Genomic DNA, 18,803 nt, shown 5'->3' on the forward strand with positions numbered 1-18,803 from the left:
TAGTTGAGGCTGGAAGGGACCTCTGGAGATCATCTAGTCCAACCCCCCTGCTCAAGCAGGGTTGCCTAGAGCACATTGCCCARGAGTCTGTCCAGACAGCTTTTGAATATCTCCAAGCATGGAGACTCCACAGCCTCTCTGGGCAACCTGCTCCAGTGCTCTGTCACCTCCATAGTAAAGAAGTTTTTCCTCCTGTTCAAACTGACCTTTCTATGTTTCAGTTTGTGCCCATTGCCACTCGTCCTATCGCTGGGCACCACGGAAAAGAGTCTGGCCCTGTCCACTTTACACCCTCCCTTCAGATGCTTATACATRTGGATAAGATTCCCCCCTCCCCCATCCTTCTCTTCTGCAGGCTGAAGAGTCCCAGCTCTCGCAGCCTCTCTTCCTAGGAGAGATGCTTCAATCCTTTAATCATCTTAGTGGCCCTTGGCTAGACTTGCCTTGTATGTCTATGTCTCTCTTGCTCTGGRGAGCCCAGAGCTGGACCCAGCTGGGCCCAGCACTCCAGATGTGGCCTTACCAGGGCTGAGYAGAGGGAGAGGATCGCCTGCCTCGACCTGCTGGCAATGTTCTGCCTAATGCTCCCCAGGATACCGTTGGCGTTCTTGGCCACAGGGGCACATTGCTGGCTTGTGGTCAGCTTGTCCACCAGGATCCCCAGGTCCTTCTCCACAGAGCTGTTTGCCAGCAGGTCAGCCTCCAGCCTGTCCTGGTGCATGGGGTTACTCCTCCCTGGGTGCAGGACTCTGCACTTGCCTTTGTGGAACTTTGTGGTGTAATTTAAAATATCCACGTAGTTCCTTTGAAACTAGGACTGGAGAAGTGTTTATGCAAGGTTCTTTCCCTTTTTCCATCCAGTTGATACTGAGTTTATCACCTGTCCTCCAGCAGTTGTGTGTGTTTATGCAGAATACAACACAAGAGAAACTCATCATAATAAACAAGAGAGCTAAAATCCAGAGAGATTAAGATTCAAATTCTATTTGGACATAGATGAAAGTAAATTTATCAAACTTAGACTGAATAGGAAGACGCCAGATGAAATAATGTACTTTGTGTCTGAAGCTTGCTACCAGTCAGTCTACTGAATCAACTGAGTTTAATATTCCAGAGTGACTATGTTAAACAAGAATGCTACTTCTGCAAGGTGATTTATTGCAAATACTGTTTTAATACAATTTTGAGTGCTTAATTGTCAGTTGTCACGCTTAAAAACATGTAGCAACCCGGAGCTGTACTATACTTCATGAATGTCATTCAGACCTTATTGATAACAAAAGTCAGACCTTGCTATATAAATTGCATCAGAATGTATGTATTGGACTTTTAGACAAATACCTGGCTACATTTATGTTTTTAAAAAAAATCACAAAAGGATGCAGGGAATTCTTGTTATTCGGACATAGTATTTTACAGGTAGCGTTAAAATAGAATAGTCATATCCAAAAAATCTAACCAGACTAGAATTTCAAAGAGTAAAATGAATATAATCAAATTTATTCCTTGAAATGCACTTCCAAAATAGGATAATTGGTTAGCATACTAAGCATGAATTAATAAGGTATGTTAATGTAGATGCTATGACAGAGGTCCTTATTAGGCATAAATTAGCATATTTTAAAGTTACTGCTGTTTATGCCAGTAGAGAATCTGCTGTTGTTGCTTTTGCTGTCCTGGCGTACTGCGGAAGTGCTATTAYCGTTCTCTGAACATTTCGCTATTCCTGAAGCCTAATGTGAAGAGAATTGCTGAAGCTCGCTGCAGAGCTAGCTCTTTATTGACACCTTACACTCTCTCAAGTTGGTGTGTTTTTATGACTTATAATTATTTCAGCATTTTGACTTTTTAATACACATTGCCTAGGAACTTCTCAATTCACAAAGCTTGCTTCAGATAGCAACTTCCTGTATGAAATTAAAATAGCTTTATCCAGAGAACTTTTTATTTTGTTTTAAGCTGGAGTAATATATTTAATGCTTAACTCTTAAAAAAAAAWTTTTTTATTGCTAATATCATTGGAAGGAATACATTATTTTAGCCTATTTTTTAATTGGAAAGAGGAAGAAACTAAGCCTAAAAATAGCTTTTTCTTTTTTGCCAAATGCCTAAGTGTTAAGGACCTTAATGGATCTCAGGAAAACCTGTAGACCTATTTAAAAAACAATGTTAAAAATCTGAATAGCAAACTATCCCRTCCTTTCTTACAGGTGCATTTTAACACATTTCACTTGCAGAGTTAAAACTGCTTACAGTTATATCTGTAGATTTAAGCAGCACAGAGACACCTATTTTAGCAGTTAATGGAAAACTTCTATTAGTAAATATGATTTCTCTGAAATCTGAAGTCTTGAGCAGAATAACCTTGAAAACTGCAGTAGCACAAAGGGGATTAAATTTAATAGGACAAAAGCATTTGAAGGCTAATAAAAAAAAAAAAAAAAAAAAAGCTCTGTAAACAAGGAGCTTATCAATTGGAAGTGAGTAATTGTATGCTGAAGTCCTCATGGTCCTCGGTCACTCTGATCATAAGCAACTGGAGGGATGTAAGTGAAAGAGTGAAGCAGTGTCATCCTACAGGGCAACAGGAGAACGTTTGCTCTAGTGATACAGAATTACTCATGCATCGTACCAAATCCGAGACCTCGTATGGAAATTCTGACTAAAGATCTGTCATCTGCRTTCAAGAAATACAAATTGAGCCTGRAACAGGACAGGTGATGGGTGCAAAGACGACTGAGGGAAAGTAAGTTGTTTCTGTGAAGAGTGACTGAAAATGGTTGGCCGGTCTCATCTAGCGAAGCGGAGGATCACTTTGGAGGTGCAACTTAGCTTGCGAGGGAAGGAAGGAGAAAAAATTGCTGTCAGGACTGAGGAGTAAAAGTTGTTTAAATCAGATGTCAGTGTTGGTACAAACCCCCCCCCCACACACACACACACATTCTCACCGAACAAATGAACAATGATAGAATAAATACACTTTGTAGTGGGTGAATAGAAGATGACCCCTTGGTGGACTGTAGCATTTAGCAGAGTGACAATTACTGGTGAATAAATAGGATGGCAGATTTGCCCGTGTGTGAAAATATGCATCAATGAGTGGAGGATGAGACTCATCAAGATTTTTTTTAAGTAGCATTCATACAGAAAGAACAGCTTTGCCTTAAATGCTTGATTGCAATTCCTCCAGTGATTGCAAATGTGAAGCAGAAAGATAAGTTGCTGATAGTATCTAATTGCAAAAATTGTGTGGTTTCTATGATGCAAAATCTACGTTGCTATATCTTTACTCTTTGATCATTCATCTTTTGTTCTTATATGAGTAGCTATGAYTCCATAATATTATAGCAAGTAGATCTACATATCTAGTATTCTCAGAGGGTTTTATATCCACTGTTCAGGATTAACTGAAAAAAAATCATATCTTCTAGGCTTTGTGCATCTCTAAAATGTAATGCAAATTTTTTAATATACAATGTAAATATATGCAAATACTTTGATGCTTATAAACCTCTGATTTATTCAGACATATTTAAACTACAGTGTTGTAAGTTGGAAAACGTCAACTTGGAAAAAATAAAAYTTTTTATTCATTTCGGCCATCTCCAACTGCTCTTTCTCTCACAAACAGACCTAAACAGATATTTGAAAAAAAAAATTTCTAGAAAACTCTGTGTAGCAAATTACAATGCTTCCTTAGTCTATGTGATTGACTAGCCAGTGAATGTTCACACAACATTAAAACTATTGTGTATATGTGTGTGTGTGTGTGTATATATATATATATATATATGTTTGTGAGTTTGTGTACACACACACACACACACACACATATATATGTATATGTATATATATGTGTGTGTGTATATATATATATATATATTCAGGAAGAGCAGTATACTTCTTTGCAGTATACCAAGCTGTTACTAACCAGCTTAAAGCTCAATATGGTAGCCATTGAATATACAGTGAGGTTGGTTTTTAAAGAATGCTTGCAAGTTTATGCTTAGAGTTTAATTTTAAATCCAAGTGAAATGGGAATTGTGCCTAATAACGAAGAAAACTTTATTATGCTCTTGAAGATAACATAGTGGAGACATAAGACAAGTAACRAGCTTCTTGTTTGTAGGCACTGTTGCTGGTACAGGCAGTCATGGTAAAGAATGATACCCTAAGCCTACCATTCCTGCTACACCAACATTAAATGTGTTRTTTCTTTTCTTTTTTTAGGAGCATTTCCTCCGCCACAGGGCCAGACAAAAGCTATTTCTCGGGAGATGACCCTCAGTAATTTGTGGCTAGTTGGCATACAATCACTTGCATTTTTGTCAGGCGGTATGTGGTACTGCATCTTCCAGTATTTTTATCATTGCCTATTTTAAAAGTTGAATGGGACCTGAGGACACAGTGGGAATCCAGGCTCTTGCCAATGAGTATCATGTTGTATGTGCAAATGTGAATATACAAGCGTAAAGGAAAATACTGGATGGACTCTTGCCTCTCCTTGGGGAAATTTTAAACTCCACTAAACATAGTGACCTGATGATGTATTATTTTAAGAATTGTCTGTATTTTTAAATGGTGTGTACTCTCACCCACACTTAAGCAAATTCAGCATTTGGACAAAAGGTGCAATCGTACAACTGCCATAGAAGAATGTCTACGACAAGAAAACTGTCACCGCAAGTATTTCTTGGCATTGTAGTTAGAGCTCAGAAAATTCAGCAACGTGTCTCTTCAGTAGTCCGTACAACACTTGTGTGGTAGAGACTCCTCATTTGCACAAACTCATACTTTGTTGCAGCTCATTGTGCTGGAGTCAGTAAAGATGCTCTGCAGAGCTGATGGTGGTATCGTTGCTACTGCCCAATCAGCAGTTGTTGTATTAGACACACCGATCTAGAAACAGGACCCAAATAAGATCCAGTGTCAGATGGTTTTTTGGGGGAATCAGTGCTCAAAAAAGCATTGCAGTATCATACCGTGATTAAAAGTTATCCACGTTTGATGAATCAGCCCATCCTTGCTGTGTTTTTACCATCAGCCGTCTGAATTCTGTGTGCTAACAGTATCTCATAGTATGAGGGAACTTGGAAAATATAAGATCACTTGATTTATTTTCCCTTTTTGTGTTTAGAATGCATCTCACTGATCATTATCATTTTTGCAAAATGCACTTTTAAAGATGAAAATACAGTGAAGGAAAGATGTACAGCTTAGGATGTAGGGGGAAGCTCTTATCTGTCTTAGACTGGAAGCCAGAATGATTCCAGCTATTTCTGGAGGTCTGCTGGTGCTGCTGGTGATTTTTAGCCACCTCTGTATTTTGTAAACTGCAGTCTAACCGAGGTGACCTTTGAATGGTTTATGGAGGCCTTTTTCTCCCCTACTAGTTGCAACTGTGCTAAATATGCTTGTGGGAGAATTTAAGTAATTCAATGCCAACAATCTTAATGTTTTGCTTAGGAAAATAAAGAAGAAAAACTATTTTCTTAAAAAGAAAAGATAGGTACAATTGCTAGTGTAAACCTACAAAAAATGTGGTAAATATTCTGAATAACTACATGAAGGGCAGTATTAAGTCTGCCACTGTGCTAAAATGATAATGGAAGAAGAATGAGTTGAATTTAAAGGCAAACTGGAATAGGCGACATTTTCAGATGTAATGTACGATGCTTCTGATGTCAATGATGTATATTCTCACTTCTGGCAGGTCTAGTTGGCATCATGCTTATGTGACTACACAAAGATTTGAGAGAGCTGTTCCTAAAATAAAATTAATCTCTCTAAATACAAGCAGGATAGCCAGAACTCAGCTGTGGTGTACTGCCTTTTATATACTAATTTTATTGAGAACAAAGCCAGCCTTCAGTAGTTTTGGCTCTGCTTTAGCAATATTGATCTTTCTCTCTCTCGTACTACATGAATCACAAGATCCTTCTCTCTCTCGTACTACATGAATCACAACGGGTGGTGTACAGAATACAAACCATAGCCCATGCTCCCTTTGGAGGGGGGAAGAGCAGGGAGCATACCGAAATTTGAGGCAATGCAGATTTCTCTGGTTTAGTGCAAAAAGATCTTGTTAAATATGCCACACTCCACAACCCCAAAAGCAGTAGCTTTACCCGAAGGTAGCTCAACAGGGGTGGCTGCAAAATGATGCATCGTGGCAAGTTCCCCTGAAATACCTCATTGACTACCGTACCACTGCAGCTGGAGGGCAAAGGCAGTGCTTGCCTCTGGCTTAATGTCTAATGTAAGATACTGTTTCTAAATCCCACCTCTTTACACCTAGGCACAACACACCYGAATTCTAGTGTAAGACCAAATCCATTTAAAAAGAGGTATGTACTGCAAAGGGAGGCAGCCTTGGGCRCATAATGTTTTTCCTCATGCTTCTGTTACATTCTCTGTTTCAGCTGCAATTTATTTGATTTGCCACTTCACCAGAAGATGTTGGGGCAGGCCAGGGCCATCACCGCTTGGTGGGTCGGTCTGTCGAACCGCCTCCCAGGGCTTGGGCGTAAATGGACTCTCAAAACCGCCCGGTGCAGGTGGCGGACTACTTTGTCTGTCCTGTGCTGGGTGGTTTGATCAGCCCCAGAGACACCCGGGCTCCTCCTGTTTTTACTTTGAGCTTGAAGAGACTAGAGTGGTATAAAAAGGGAAGTTTATATAAGCGGATTGCACAGTGGTAACTCACATCAGGAGGTTGTTCTTTATAAAACCCAGTAAACTCTGTGTAAGAGCATACTGTTTTCTCAAATGCAGTATATATATATATATATATATATATATATATATTGTTTTTTCCAGTGGACTGCAGTCATAGCGAGTGTTCACATGCTGCCTAAGGAAATATTAGTAACGCGCAATAATGTTTCAGATGATCATTTGATTTATCTGGTTCCTGTTAACTTTCAGTTTGTTTCTTCGTTGTTCTTAACTATTGCAAGACACTTGTTTTCAAGCACTGATTGTAGTTTTGATAGGGAGAGTAAATAGTACTAGATCACTTCTTTCCCGCTGCACTGGAAAATGTGAAGAAAGCCTGATGCTATGTGTCTTTATGGCTGAATTGTTGTCGATGACGCTGGAATGAAAACTGTTGTTAGGAAATCCAAAGTACCCAGGGCAGTATTCCCAGCATGAACGTGGATATGACTTCATGAAAGAGAATTAATTGGATACAAGATTTTTTTTTTAATAGAAGACCATAAAATATGTGTAGGAAGTTCTGCACTGAATACCATGCTGRTCAAGACTGGAGCATAGCAAGCTAGTTTGTAAAACGTGAATTCCTTTCGGTTACAGTCCAGTTATGCAGTTGGCTAGTGTTAGAGCTGTCGCGGGCTTTTTGTTACAGCCGTCGGTGGGTTTTCTGTTCTGAGCAATTCAAAATGCATTTGCTAGAAAATGATGTTAATGAACCACAGTTGGTCACAAAATAGTTGAATAAGTAATATACCTTTGAATTTAGGAGCTATACGATGGAGGATTGCATAAAGAGATACAGGATGAAAAAAATTACAGAAAAAGTTAACTGAAAGCTGTTGCGCACACACAAGTGAGAATGTAACAGTTTGTTGTGAAAAAGGATGGTTCTCTGCCAGGGTTATACACAAAACACCTGTAAGTTTGTGTTTAATTGTTCATAAATAAGTTGTTACAGTTGAATCAATGTAAGTCCTAATAGTTTAGCATTGCTGCTCTTTGATTCCTGTTTTGTGAAGAATATTTCCCGTTCACCACAAACAGTGTTGGTTTTAGTTCTTTTTTGTGTGTGTTCCTTCCTTATTGATTCTCTTGTATTTCATGCATGGTTCTGTCAAGTATTTCAATACTGGTGTGTCTTATAGGAGGGATTTTTTTTAAGTCATCAGATTTTAAGAAGCAAATTTCCATTTTTCTTGTTGCATTAAAAATATAATGACCACTGTGGTACTGTTGGTTGTACACTTGTTTTGCAAACAGTGTAATTGTTTTTCTTCTGTTTGAYGTTGCCATAAAGTGCTGTTAACTTTTTTCAGCTGTTTGTAGAAGATAATACAAATACCGATCACTGTGTGTGACAGTATTCAACTGCTCCACTTTGCCTTGACATAAAATTTTGGGACCAAAGGTACTTAAAAGTGGGATTTCCAAATCACGAGACTGGTATTCAGCGCGTTCTTCGTTAGTTGGCTGGAGATTTTGTGCTGATCAGACACCATCACACAAAATAGTTATACATCTGGGGTACTGTATTGTTTGGAAATAATGGAGCCATATGAAATAAAAGGTTATTTTGCAAAATTGCATATTTGATGGTTTTTACACGTTTTGTTAAAAAGAACAATTGGAAGAGCAAAATTGAAACTATGCTCTGGTTTGCAAAGTCTGCGTACATTATGAACACTTCTAAGCAGCTTGAYTTTTTTTTTCTTCTGTGTAAAACTGTAGACTACCTGGCTGTGATACAAAAGTCTTTCAAAGGATTCTATGCATTTTAAAGCTAAACCTTTTTATTTTATCATTGGATACTGAAATAATTAATTATACACTGAAACTGTCCTATTACGAGTTGGTTCCTTTAAAATTATAGAGTGATGTTTGTTTTGTATGATGAAAATTAATTTTCTTGATACCATTTACCTCCAATTTTTTCCTTCCCACCTGTGTCACCTGCATTTTGTTGTGTATGATATAAATGGATGCAGAAGTCTGTAGTGACTGTCAGTGATTTTGCAAAGGGCTGGTGATGTTTGGATTTATTATATTGAAATTATTTAGTTGGATTTTTTTTTAAATCAAATCCTTTCAGCAACCATGTCTTTCAGAAATGTAGACAGATACCAGAAGAAACGTTTCTCTACAGAGATTAATAGATGGTTCCCTGCCCCCCCTTTTTTTGTGTGGTAAAATAAAGTTGRTTTTTTTTCAAGACTTCATATGCTTCTAATCCTTAATAGCTGAGATTTGTCTTTTGARGGTTTTATTTATTGTGCTTCTATCTATTGATACACAGCATCTTTTGTGCTTACCATAAACACAACAGATGGTAAAACAACACCTCAGTTCACCACGCGGCTTGAATGTTCATTAAAGGTGCAGATGAACGTTGCGTACCGAGCTGTCGGGAAGAGGACAGACGAGCGTTCGCGTGGGAAGGGGAGGACGGAGCAGCAGGAGCGCCGAGGGCAAGGCAGCTCCCGCGGCCTCGCGCCAGCGCCCGCCGCAGACGCTGCGGGGGCTTCGCCCGCCGCTTCCCGCCGCCCCCGCGCAGCGCCGAGTCCCCGTCGCCTTCCCGCGAGCCGAGGGCGCGGAAGGAGCAGCCCCTGGGCCCGCGCCGGCCGCGGGGCGCCTCCCTCCTGGAAGGGGCGAGCGCAGCCTTTCTGCGAGCAAGGCTCTGACCTCTGGGGGCACGTGGGTTTTTTTTTTTTTTTTTTTTTTTTTTTTTTTTTTTTTTNTTCAGCGAGGCAAAGCAATGCAGAGCGGAACGGCACCCTTCGTTCTGGGGCCCGGGACCATCTTAGCAGCAGCTCTTAGYTCAACGTTGTTACTTTAAGTTTTAACTGCTGATGAGAATTCTGCAACACGTAACGAGAAATGAACTTTCCGCAGCGTAGTGAGACATCTTGCCCAACTCGCAGAACAGCGCGAGCGTTGTCCTTACGTCTACCTCTGTTTCCCAGCCGCGTTGTGTACRCGGTGTTTTCCTAGGTGCCTGTGGGGAGGGGAGGAACCGAGGAGCGGGAGGGAAACCTTGAAACCTGAATCGGAGACACTGGTGGGAGAGCCGGTGTTGACCAGCCATGTTGTCATATTGAAAAAGCCATTGTTTTTAATTCCTGCCTAGTATGAAATGTGGTTTTGTTTATTAAATCCTTCCTGCTAGAAAGAAAAATGTGTTTTTAAAAGGAAAAAAAGAATCCCTCTTTCCATTATGAGAATGTCAGCTGTATGAGTTGTGACCATATTGTGACAGATAGAAATCAATAAATTTTTATCTCTCAGGACTTCATCTTGTATTTTTACTTTTCTGGTAATTGTCAGTTTGTTGAAAGGCTTCTCTGCCTCTTTAAAAATCATACCATGAGTCAAAAATAAGTTAACATAAGTAATGTCAAAAAGCAACAATAGTTTTGTTAAACAATTATAATATTAAGCTTGACGAAATGGTAAATTTGCATGACATAATATAGTTGTAGGGTATTTATATTACTCTCACATCAGAATCTGAGGGAGGAAAAAGTTTAAATTGCTTTTCAATATAATTTTTTCTATCTGCAGTTAATTATCTAGTATAGTCCTTTGCGTTGAAAATGGCAAATTTTTAACTTGTAGAACAGAAGTTATAGTTTAGGTTTTTTTTTTTTTTTTTTTTTTTTTTTAACCACTACTTTGATTAAATACTCCCTAAGTGCAGTGGATAAAAATAACGAACCGCTACGTGGGCGATGGTCTGCACTGGTACAGCTCAGCCAGGGCATTACGGGGCCAGCACTTGGCAACTTGGGCTCAAGCTAAGACACTTCAGAGCTGAACCTCCTGGAGCGTTACTGCATTATTGATTTCCAGGGAAGGTTCTTGGCTAAAACTGATGACGTTTTATTTGAATAGTTTAATAGATTCCTGACGTCATCCTTAAAGATAAGCTCTGTTAGTTCCCTCAAACCTGCAGTAATGTTTACTGAAATAACATAGCCTGGATTAACTTCTGGCAAATTAATTTTCTCCCACTTCTGTTTATTTTAGTTCTGAGCATTGCTTCAAAGTATTGGTCACTTTGCTGAGGTTTTAACTAAGTTTTTTTTCTGTTTTTTTTTCTATTTTTTTTTCCTTTTCCCAAGCCATTGCCTTGCATGATATTCAGGTATGGTACGAGTTCTATGTTTACATTATAGATGTTATTTAACCTTTCGGACACGAGTAAGTTTTGCAGACTGCTAAGGAAGTGCTCGAACGCACCTGGGAGGGCAGCCTCCAAAGGCCGCCTCTAACGTAGTTTATCCAAGTAAAATGCGGTTCCCATGTGTACAAGTACCCTCTGGGTACCAAGTGTGGAGGAAAAGGTTTAAGATGCGGCGGTTCAGGGCAGAACACAGCAAAGTCCGCTCTGTTCAGCGGAGTGCCGGTTTGCCTTTGACTTCCAGCGCAACATTTCTGCTCTGGGGCTTACAAAGACCTTGACCCTGCAAGAGTTAGCAACAAAGAATAACTTTTAAGACTACCCAATAACTTTTACATTGGGAATAACTATTAAAATGGCTTCATTCATTATCTAGAGGTGTTTCATAGGAGTTGAACAGTGAATCAGACTCCAGACCCGAACCGTTGTTCTCTCACCAAGAGCAGCCAGTGCGAGTGCCTCAGGATCCCTGGAGTGCGCAAGCATGAAATGACTTGCCTATACATAGGGTTTTTCTTCCTAATCTTTCCATTAGAGGCTGCCTTGTGTCTGACACATTGAAATTTATATCCCTGCTTTGTTTGCTCTTCGTTTCGTCTCCTCAGTGTCTGTTTTTTTTTTTAGTCCTGATGCATTTTTGAGTTCTTGGGGAGCTTAGTGAGTCCTGCAGGCTACCTGTAGGCATTTTCAAAAGTCCAATTTGTTTCAAAAAGGCCTCATTAGTTCCAAATGTTCTGTCGTTGTTGCATTGGTTGTTCCTTCCCTCTTGTCTTATGAGAAGTTTTTTTTTAAAAAATAAAAAATCCCTGACTTCCATTTTCTCTCCATCTTTCCTGGGTTTATATAACTCTGTCAAGTCTGCTATGAGTGAGGAGTTTCTCTGAACTAATCTAAATTAACTGTTTCAATTCCTGTTCTTGTTGTGCCTTCATCACCTGCACCGTAAGCCCCCTGTTCCTTCTCCTTTTTGTTGTAACATTCAGCGAATTGATAGTCATATCAGTGTACTTCATTTAATTACAGCTTGATGGGGAGGAAATTAAATTTGTTAATGGATTTACATTAGTGGTATCCTGACCTCAGTGAAATGTATATAAATCAAGTGGTAAACATGTCCTGAGATACAGCAAGAATCTACTGCCAAAGCATTCAGGTAAGCCGTAGGTTGAGGATGTGAATAAACGACACACATTGCTACGCAAAAGGCTCCTGAGCGGTTTTCTTGTTTGCTTGTATCTCTCTCAGGCACTTTGTTGTTTAAGGAGGTATTATCTCTACTATATATGGTAAGGCAGGCGGTGCTGCAAAACGGAGTGTATTAAAGGTAAATATCACAAGGTCAGAAGTACCAATTGCACTAATTAGTGCAATCCTGACTAAGAACAGCTACATGACTTTATTTTTAATGAGCACAAGGATTATGGGAATTTAGCTAGAACTATAATCTATTTTTATCTTGTATTTTGTAAGCTCAGAAGATGAGTCAGGAGTAAGCTGTACCGTTAGTAAGGCAAGAGCTGTAGCTAAATGAGCAAATCTGCGGGAACAGAAGGTTCCTTGCTCTGCAGCGCAGTGGGAAACGAGGAAGCCTCCCTGTTAGGACACTAACCCTTACTTGATATCAAAAGGATGCGTTATAGCGGCAAGGTAACATACAAGTGTGACACCCACCAAAGAAATTTAGTAAAACAACAGATTCTTTTTTAAAATACTTCACTGTAAGTCATGAGGGAAAGAAAATACATTTTGCTAACTGTTAACTATACTTAGTCCTTCTAATTGAGGCATCATCTGCTATTGAAGATTAAGAAGACTAAAGGTTAAAAAAAAAAAGCCTACATTTTTAGATCACTGCTGTCAAGTTATTGCTCAGGGACAAGGTTTTGTCTCTGTTACTCCAGACCTATACTGTGATTGATAATTGATGCATAGGACTTCATTAACAGATAGTAATAAGGTGCATGCAGTAGCCCCGGGTAGGTATTTGTATAAGGAGTGGGGGCTAATTTACATATTTATGCAAAATATGTGTTCACTGTACAGAAAAGCTTCACACTGAGATTTGCATATTCTGTTATCTGTCTTGCACGCTGACTTACTGCTAATAATTAAATCAAACATAGGCAATGATATCTCCCTTTTGCCAGAAAGACATCTGCATTTCTGAAAAGCTGAAGGCAGACAAAAGCTCAGCAGTGGGAAAGTCAAAACAACTTTCTACATCTTGAGAGATGGGAAAGGGGACTTGGGTATTAGAAGGATCATTAAATCCCATTCAGAAGAGGGTGGAGATAGAAACAGGGCATCTCTGCAAATGCAATCTAGCAAGGAAACCGTACACTAGGTTAAGTAGGCAGGCCCCACACCTAGAGATGGTCAGATTAATACTGCTCTCTAGAAAGGATGGCTTCTCCACTGGATTAAGAAAAGTAAGTGTGATTTTTTTCCCCCCTTCTGTCTGCTACCTATCTCTTTAAAAACCTTTATAAAACTTTTCTCACTGAATTTGCTTTTGTCCCCACTTGGCTAAAGCTATGTGTGTTTTTAGAATGACTGGATAACATCAGGGCACTGTCTCCTTGGAGATGTGATGATTCAAAAAACCAGAGCGCTCTGGTCGAGCCCATCGTTCCAGTACATTTTTCCGGGGGGTGGAAAGGATGACAAAGGGCACCCCCACTGTGCGATGTGAGCTGGCTGAATAGCTTGTTACTAAGAGTAGCCCCAAACACTGTTGTCCTGGCCAGTCTGCAGGAGGGTCTTTACCCTTGGCAAAGCCTGCAGTTCCTTTAAGGTGCTAATTGCTTCCACTAAGTGCATCCCAAATATTAAATCCCTCCAGAAATCAGCTACTCTCTCTACAGAGAAACCTGCTATTTCTCTCCATGTTTCAGTTGAAGCTTGGGGCATGTCTCTAAGGTGGAGGCTAGTAGCCACCAGCTGCACCCGGATCATCTAACACCTTACTACCTAGTGCAGAAGGACAGTATTGCCTGGCCTGCTGTGGCCCTGCCTCAGAGCTCCAGGGCACTGAATACCCTTCTTCTAACCTGCATCATTAGCAGAAGTTGCTGGTGTTGAACTATCAGAGTCCCTCATTCCCTTCAAAAGAAGAGGTATAAATAAGAGGATTATGACTTCTATGCTGAGATTTTGGACAAGACACACTTCTTATTTCAAAAGACGTCAGACTCAAATTGTTTGCTGTTACTGTTTTCTCTGGTGATGCAGCAGATACTGATTATGTTGTGTTCACCTGATCTATGGTAGTTATCAGCTATTTGCTAAACTGACCATCCGCTAGAGTTATTACGAAGGCTTGTGTGGTATTAGCCTAGCATCTACAGTGCTTGTCATAGTCCAGATGGACATTTCCCAGGCCAATAGCTCTGAGACCCTGAGCTTGGCCTCAAGGGACGGAGAGGTTTTACAATAAATGTTACAGCTGAACAGCCAGCAAGAAGCTGCTCTCTCATTAGCCTCATTTTCTCCCTGTCCATGTGCTTTCCCAGAGCTGGGGCAGAACTCTGCTGACAGAAACCTCACTATTTTTTTTATCTAGTAATGGTTTGTGCTTAAGCATCACATGAGGAGAAGCTCACTCATCTCTGCACCACATAATGCAGAGAATCACGTCACGTAGCTCCAAGAAAGCTCTAAAGGATACCTAGCAATTTCAATTTGCTTTAACGTTTGCCAACAATCACAGAGGAAAGAGAAGGCAGCGCATGCGTGTGTGGTAAAATTAAAAAGAAAAGTGGTATATAAAGCTTTTCAGTTTAAGGTGATGAGTAAACATGCGAGGGATGCGTTGTATTTTTGCATTGTACTGAAAAGTCTTTTCTTCCTTATAAAAGCGTATTATTTTTGTTAAGTCAGTAGGAAACTAGGACTAGCATTGCTTACGTATAGGGCAAACGTTAGGGCTAGCAAACATGTTAAAGTTTTGTTCCCGGTTTACATTTTTCTCAATAGGAGATGCATCAAGGGGGAATTAATTTAAAAGCTAGCCTCTGTTGGGCAGTTGGACACCTGGCTGCCTAACTTGGGTGCGATGCCCTCAGGAAGAGTACTGCTCAGATACGGTTGGTCTCCAAGAAGATTCAAACACAGTAGGTCAAGGCAAGCTAGAGCATACCTCACCAGGTTGTGTTCAAAAACTAGTCTGCAATCAGTTCCTTGCAACACACCCTGCGAAAGCTTCTTCTATCTGCCCGAATTCCCCGCTGCCTGGGAGTACCACCAGCTCTGATTCACGGTCTTCATCTGACTTGTCTGTGGCAAATGAGTTTGCTGCTGCACCTATCAGCCTCTGTGCTGAGGCTGATGGTTAAAAAGCTGTAAGTAGGCAGCATACCTTCAAATGTTGTATTCAGAGTGTGGCGTATTAACTGCAAATGCGTTAATTAATATTAATACTAATTTGTCTTAATGCATCAAGCCAGGACCTGAGGTGGCAAAGGGCTGACTAGTGGTCCCTGTCAGGTCTAACTGCACCGATTGAAGATGTTACCAGCTGCAGAGCTAGAGGAGGGTAACTTTCTCTACTGTCCTAATTAAATCCAAGTGGGATCATGAAGCAACACCTTGATGCAATGGTTTTAACTGCTTTAACACCTAACTCAGCTCAGGTTTAGGTAGCCTGATGATTAAAGTGCCAATAGCCTTGTTTGTACCAGTGCTCCCATCATCATTACCACCAGTGCAATTTTGCCAGAATTAGGGGTAGAAGAAAATGGCAGAGAAGAAAAAACAAACAGACGATAGGACAAGGCTCTAATGAGCTGTCTGCTGAAGGCTAGTAAGGTTATGGCACAGTATTCAGTACCCTCCTTTATGGGTTGCCCATCAAGCAGCAACTTAAATTCTCCAGACTGTCCTCCTTTGAACCTTCTTGCTAGGAGATCCACCGTGTTTGTGCTACAGTGGGTCTCTCGCTGCCTTTTACTCTTTTCTGATATACACACTGTACTCCTTTTCACAAATCCTAAGAAAAATAATTATTTGATTGAGGCAGTCAATTTGAACATCACAGATAGGAAACAGCTTTGTAGAAATCATGTACAGGCTTACAATAGCTTAGTTAAAACTGTTTCAAGTGTGTGGTAACACTTTTACTTTGCTCTGAGACACATGGTCCAGTGTTTCTATCACGTCTTCAGATGCACCGGCTGTACCGCTATAAGACGTGTATCTTTGCCCGATGTGGTGCTATCGTGCAGCTCTGCGTGTGGACCAATTTTGCCCTCTTCTCCATCTGTTAGTGCAGAAGTTACACCAAGAGTTAAGGGTTCTTATAGTGGTGTAATAACCTGCTCTGACAAATTATGTCAAGCTTTGAAAAAGGCTTAGTATAAGGAAGCAGGGATGATCTCGTTCTTGCTTTCACTAAAGTGAGAACTGGAACATTGTCTTAAGAAAATGAGGTCACCTGCTCCTTGGACCAACAGTCCTGGGGGTGTCTTTCCCCATCTCCGACACACTGTATTCACCCCGCTGGCGTGCACCTCCCCTCCTGACTGCCCAGTGCATACAGATAGGCGCGGTGGCTGAAGCATCCTTGTGTAACTGTGCTTGTGCTGCAGGCATCGAGCCTCTCATGACAGCACAGATCCTGTTATTAAAGACAAAAGCAGCTTTATCCTAAGTATTACTGCTAATGTGTACAGACCTAAACATGAGCAGAGGCACTGCTGCTACATGAAACGTTATGCCACATCAATAGTTTTCAATTTTAAAAATCCATCTATTAATTGGTTTATAGAAAACAATGACATTTTCTGGCCTGAAGATTTTGTAGATTAATATCTATGATGTTAAAAAAGTCAGTATTAGATAATTGTAAGATGTACATTAAGCAACATATTTTGACCTTGACTGCTCAGACCTCAATTACCCAGCCCTTCTGGTAATTGTAAAAAGGGTCAGGTCTTCTGATGTCTAGTAATTAAAATTAAAAATGAAAGTGCTCCCAATTTATCTGAAACCTCCAAATATATTTAATATCCCTAGAGAGTCAGAGACCAAAAAGATGAATAGAGGTGGGAAAAAAAAAAGGAAATGAAAGGTTCAATTCACCCTCAGTACTGATCACTGTCACTGAAATCTTGGAGGCCACTTCAGTAGTTAAAGCATCACATGAAGCCTAGCAGTGAAGCTGCTGGACTGGCACCAGCAAAGACGAGGGAGACGCGCGACTCTGGCCTACCAAGTGACTTTTGGTTTTCTGCTCTGAATAATACCGACAGGTGCACAGATCTGCTGCTGACTAGTTTTGTATATGTGAGTATCTTGATGTGTCAGGGCTCCCTTCTTCAGTGTTTGCTTCAACTCTTCTTTCTATCTGCTTCTTGTTTGCTTGCATTTCTGCTTGCTGTAGACTTGTCTAATGCACTGTCCCAGTTTAAGGGCATAACCACACAAACATTTCTGTTTTAGTTTAGGTTCTTTATAAAACTACAGATCCAAGCTCTTCATTATTGCCCCTCTCCTGTAGATCTTGGTCTCTGCAAATGAAATGCCTTAAGGGACTGTGCAAACACTCATCTGTTTCAGTGAAAAACAGCACAGGCTGCAGTTCAGTGAGGCAACCAGTCAGTCTGGGAGATGATTCAGTTCACTAAGCTGGCAAAAACCTTATGCCCACCCAAACCAACCCTAAGAGTTTTCTGCCAGCCCAAGGAGCAGAATGAGCTTGTGGAGGGATCAGGCGGTGACAGGAGCAAGCCAAGAGTGGGGCAGCAGGCAGGGCTGAGCCTGGCAAATTGCAGAGGTTCGGTGACAGGTCAGTGTGTCTGGCTGGATGTGACCGATAGGACTTTCATCTCAGAAACACAGGACTAAGGACACAATTTAAAGTGGTATTTAAACTTACTTGGAGTCCTGCTCCTTACAGTACGTCTTCGGGGCTTCCTCTCTCCTTGTGGTACACCCCATGCTACCATATGCTGGGTGTCCTCAGATCTCCTAGACACTGATACCTTACACTCGCGCTACATTTCAAGTTGTGGTGCTTTGATGCCATATGCCAGCGCTGACATGGCAAAGTTGATCTGGGTATATTCTGGCTATCTGTGAAAATGTCTCTCTCAGAGAGACAGAGAGGACTTCTTATTTCAGTAAGATTAAGTTTTTAAAATTTGTTTAAGCCTTCTTGTTTCTTGAGTTACTGTCTAGTATTCCCTAAGCAGAGGCAAATTTCTCCATAAGGATAAGCAGGAATTTTACAACCTCTGTTTAGAAACATGCTTCATTTCTGTCCAGTAACATCCCCGGGAATGCTTCTACACCAGCTGTGAGCACTAGAGAACACTGCTAGCTTTCACGTGCAGTTTAACCACAGACAGCTAAAGCAGAAGTGTTCAGCTGCATTTTTCATTTCAAGGGTCAGGCCTTTCAGGGAACCGGCCAAGTTGTCAGCGCGAGCCAACAGGCAACCGCGTGGATTGACTCCCTAGGAGCGGTGCACAGCTCAGCGCCCTGTGCCGCTGCCAAACTCACGGCAAATGGTCGTGCGCCTACTGAAGTCACTGAACTAAAGCTGTGGGTTTAGTGCAGTGCAGTCCAGCACATCCTAAGCAGAAGAATTTGGAGCCACTTCCTGTTGATTAGGAATCATATAACAACGTTCTAGTGTGTTTTTCCATGAAAAACATCAGGAGAGGACTGCAGCGAAATGTGTTTTACAAGATGCGATCAAATCAGTAATAAAAGATACTGCCTCTTTTCCTACAGTCTTGCTTGGCTCGTACCCTTGAGGTTATAATGACCTACCAAAAGCTAAGAATTCATTTTTAGCTTCTTTAACACAGTACACAGAAGCAAAGCATGAAATTCCCAGGAAGTGTGCTGCAGGGTATGTCTAAGATGAACATGTATGGAAATCATTGGAAGGCAATATTTCATAGAC

At 40.7% G+C, this 18,803-nt stretch overlaps 1 protein-coding gene across 1 annotated transcript in view; it reads left to right on the plus strand.

The window, feature by feature from the left end:
• The window catches only part of LPGAT1 (lysophosphatidylglycerol acyltransferase 1), a 68,369-nt gene extending 59,447 nt beyond the window's left edge, over nucleotides 1-8,922 (plus strand). Inside the window, exon 7 of the mRNA XM_085300156.1 lies at nucleotides 4,231-8,922. Within this exon, the coding sequence (XP_085156282.1) occupies nucleotides 4,231-4,382 (152 nt within the window). The 3' untranslated portion in view covers nucleotides 4,383-8,922. The remainder of the gene's footprint in view (nucleotides 1-4,230) is intronic.
• Nucleotides 8,923-18,803: the final 9,881 nt, after the last annotated feature.

Source organism: Rhea americana, unplaced genomic scaffold (assembly GCF_003343005.1).
Source record: "Rhea americana isolate MKP2758 unplaced genomic scaffold, rheAme1 scaffold_160, whole genome shotgun sequence".
In the NCBI taxonomy this organism is placed as follows: domain Eukaryota; kingdom Metazoa; phylum Chordata; class Aves; order Rheiformes; family Rheidae; genus Rhea; species Rhea americana.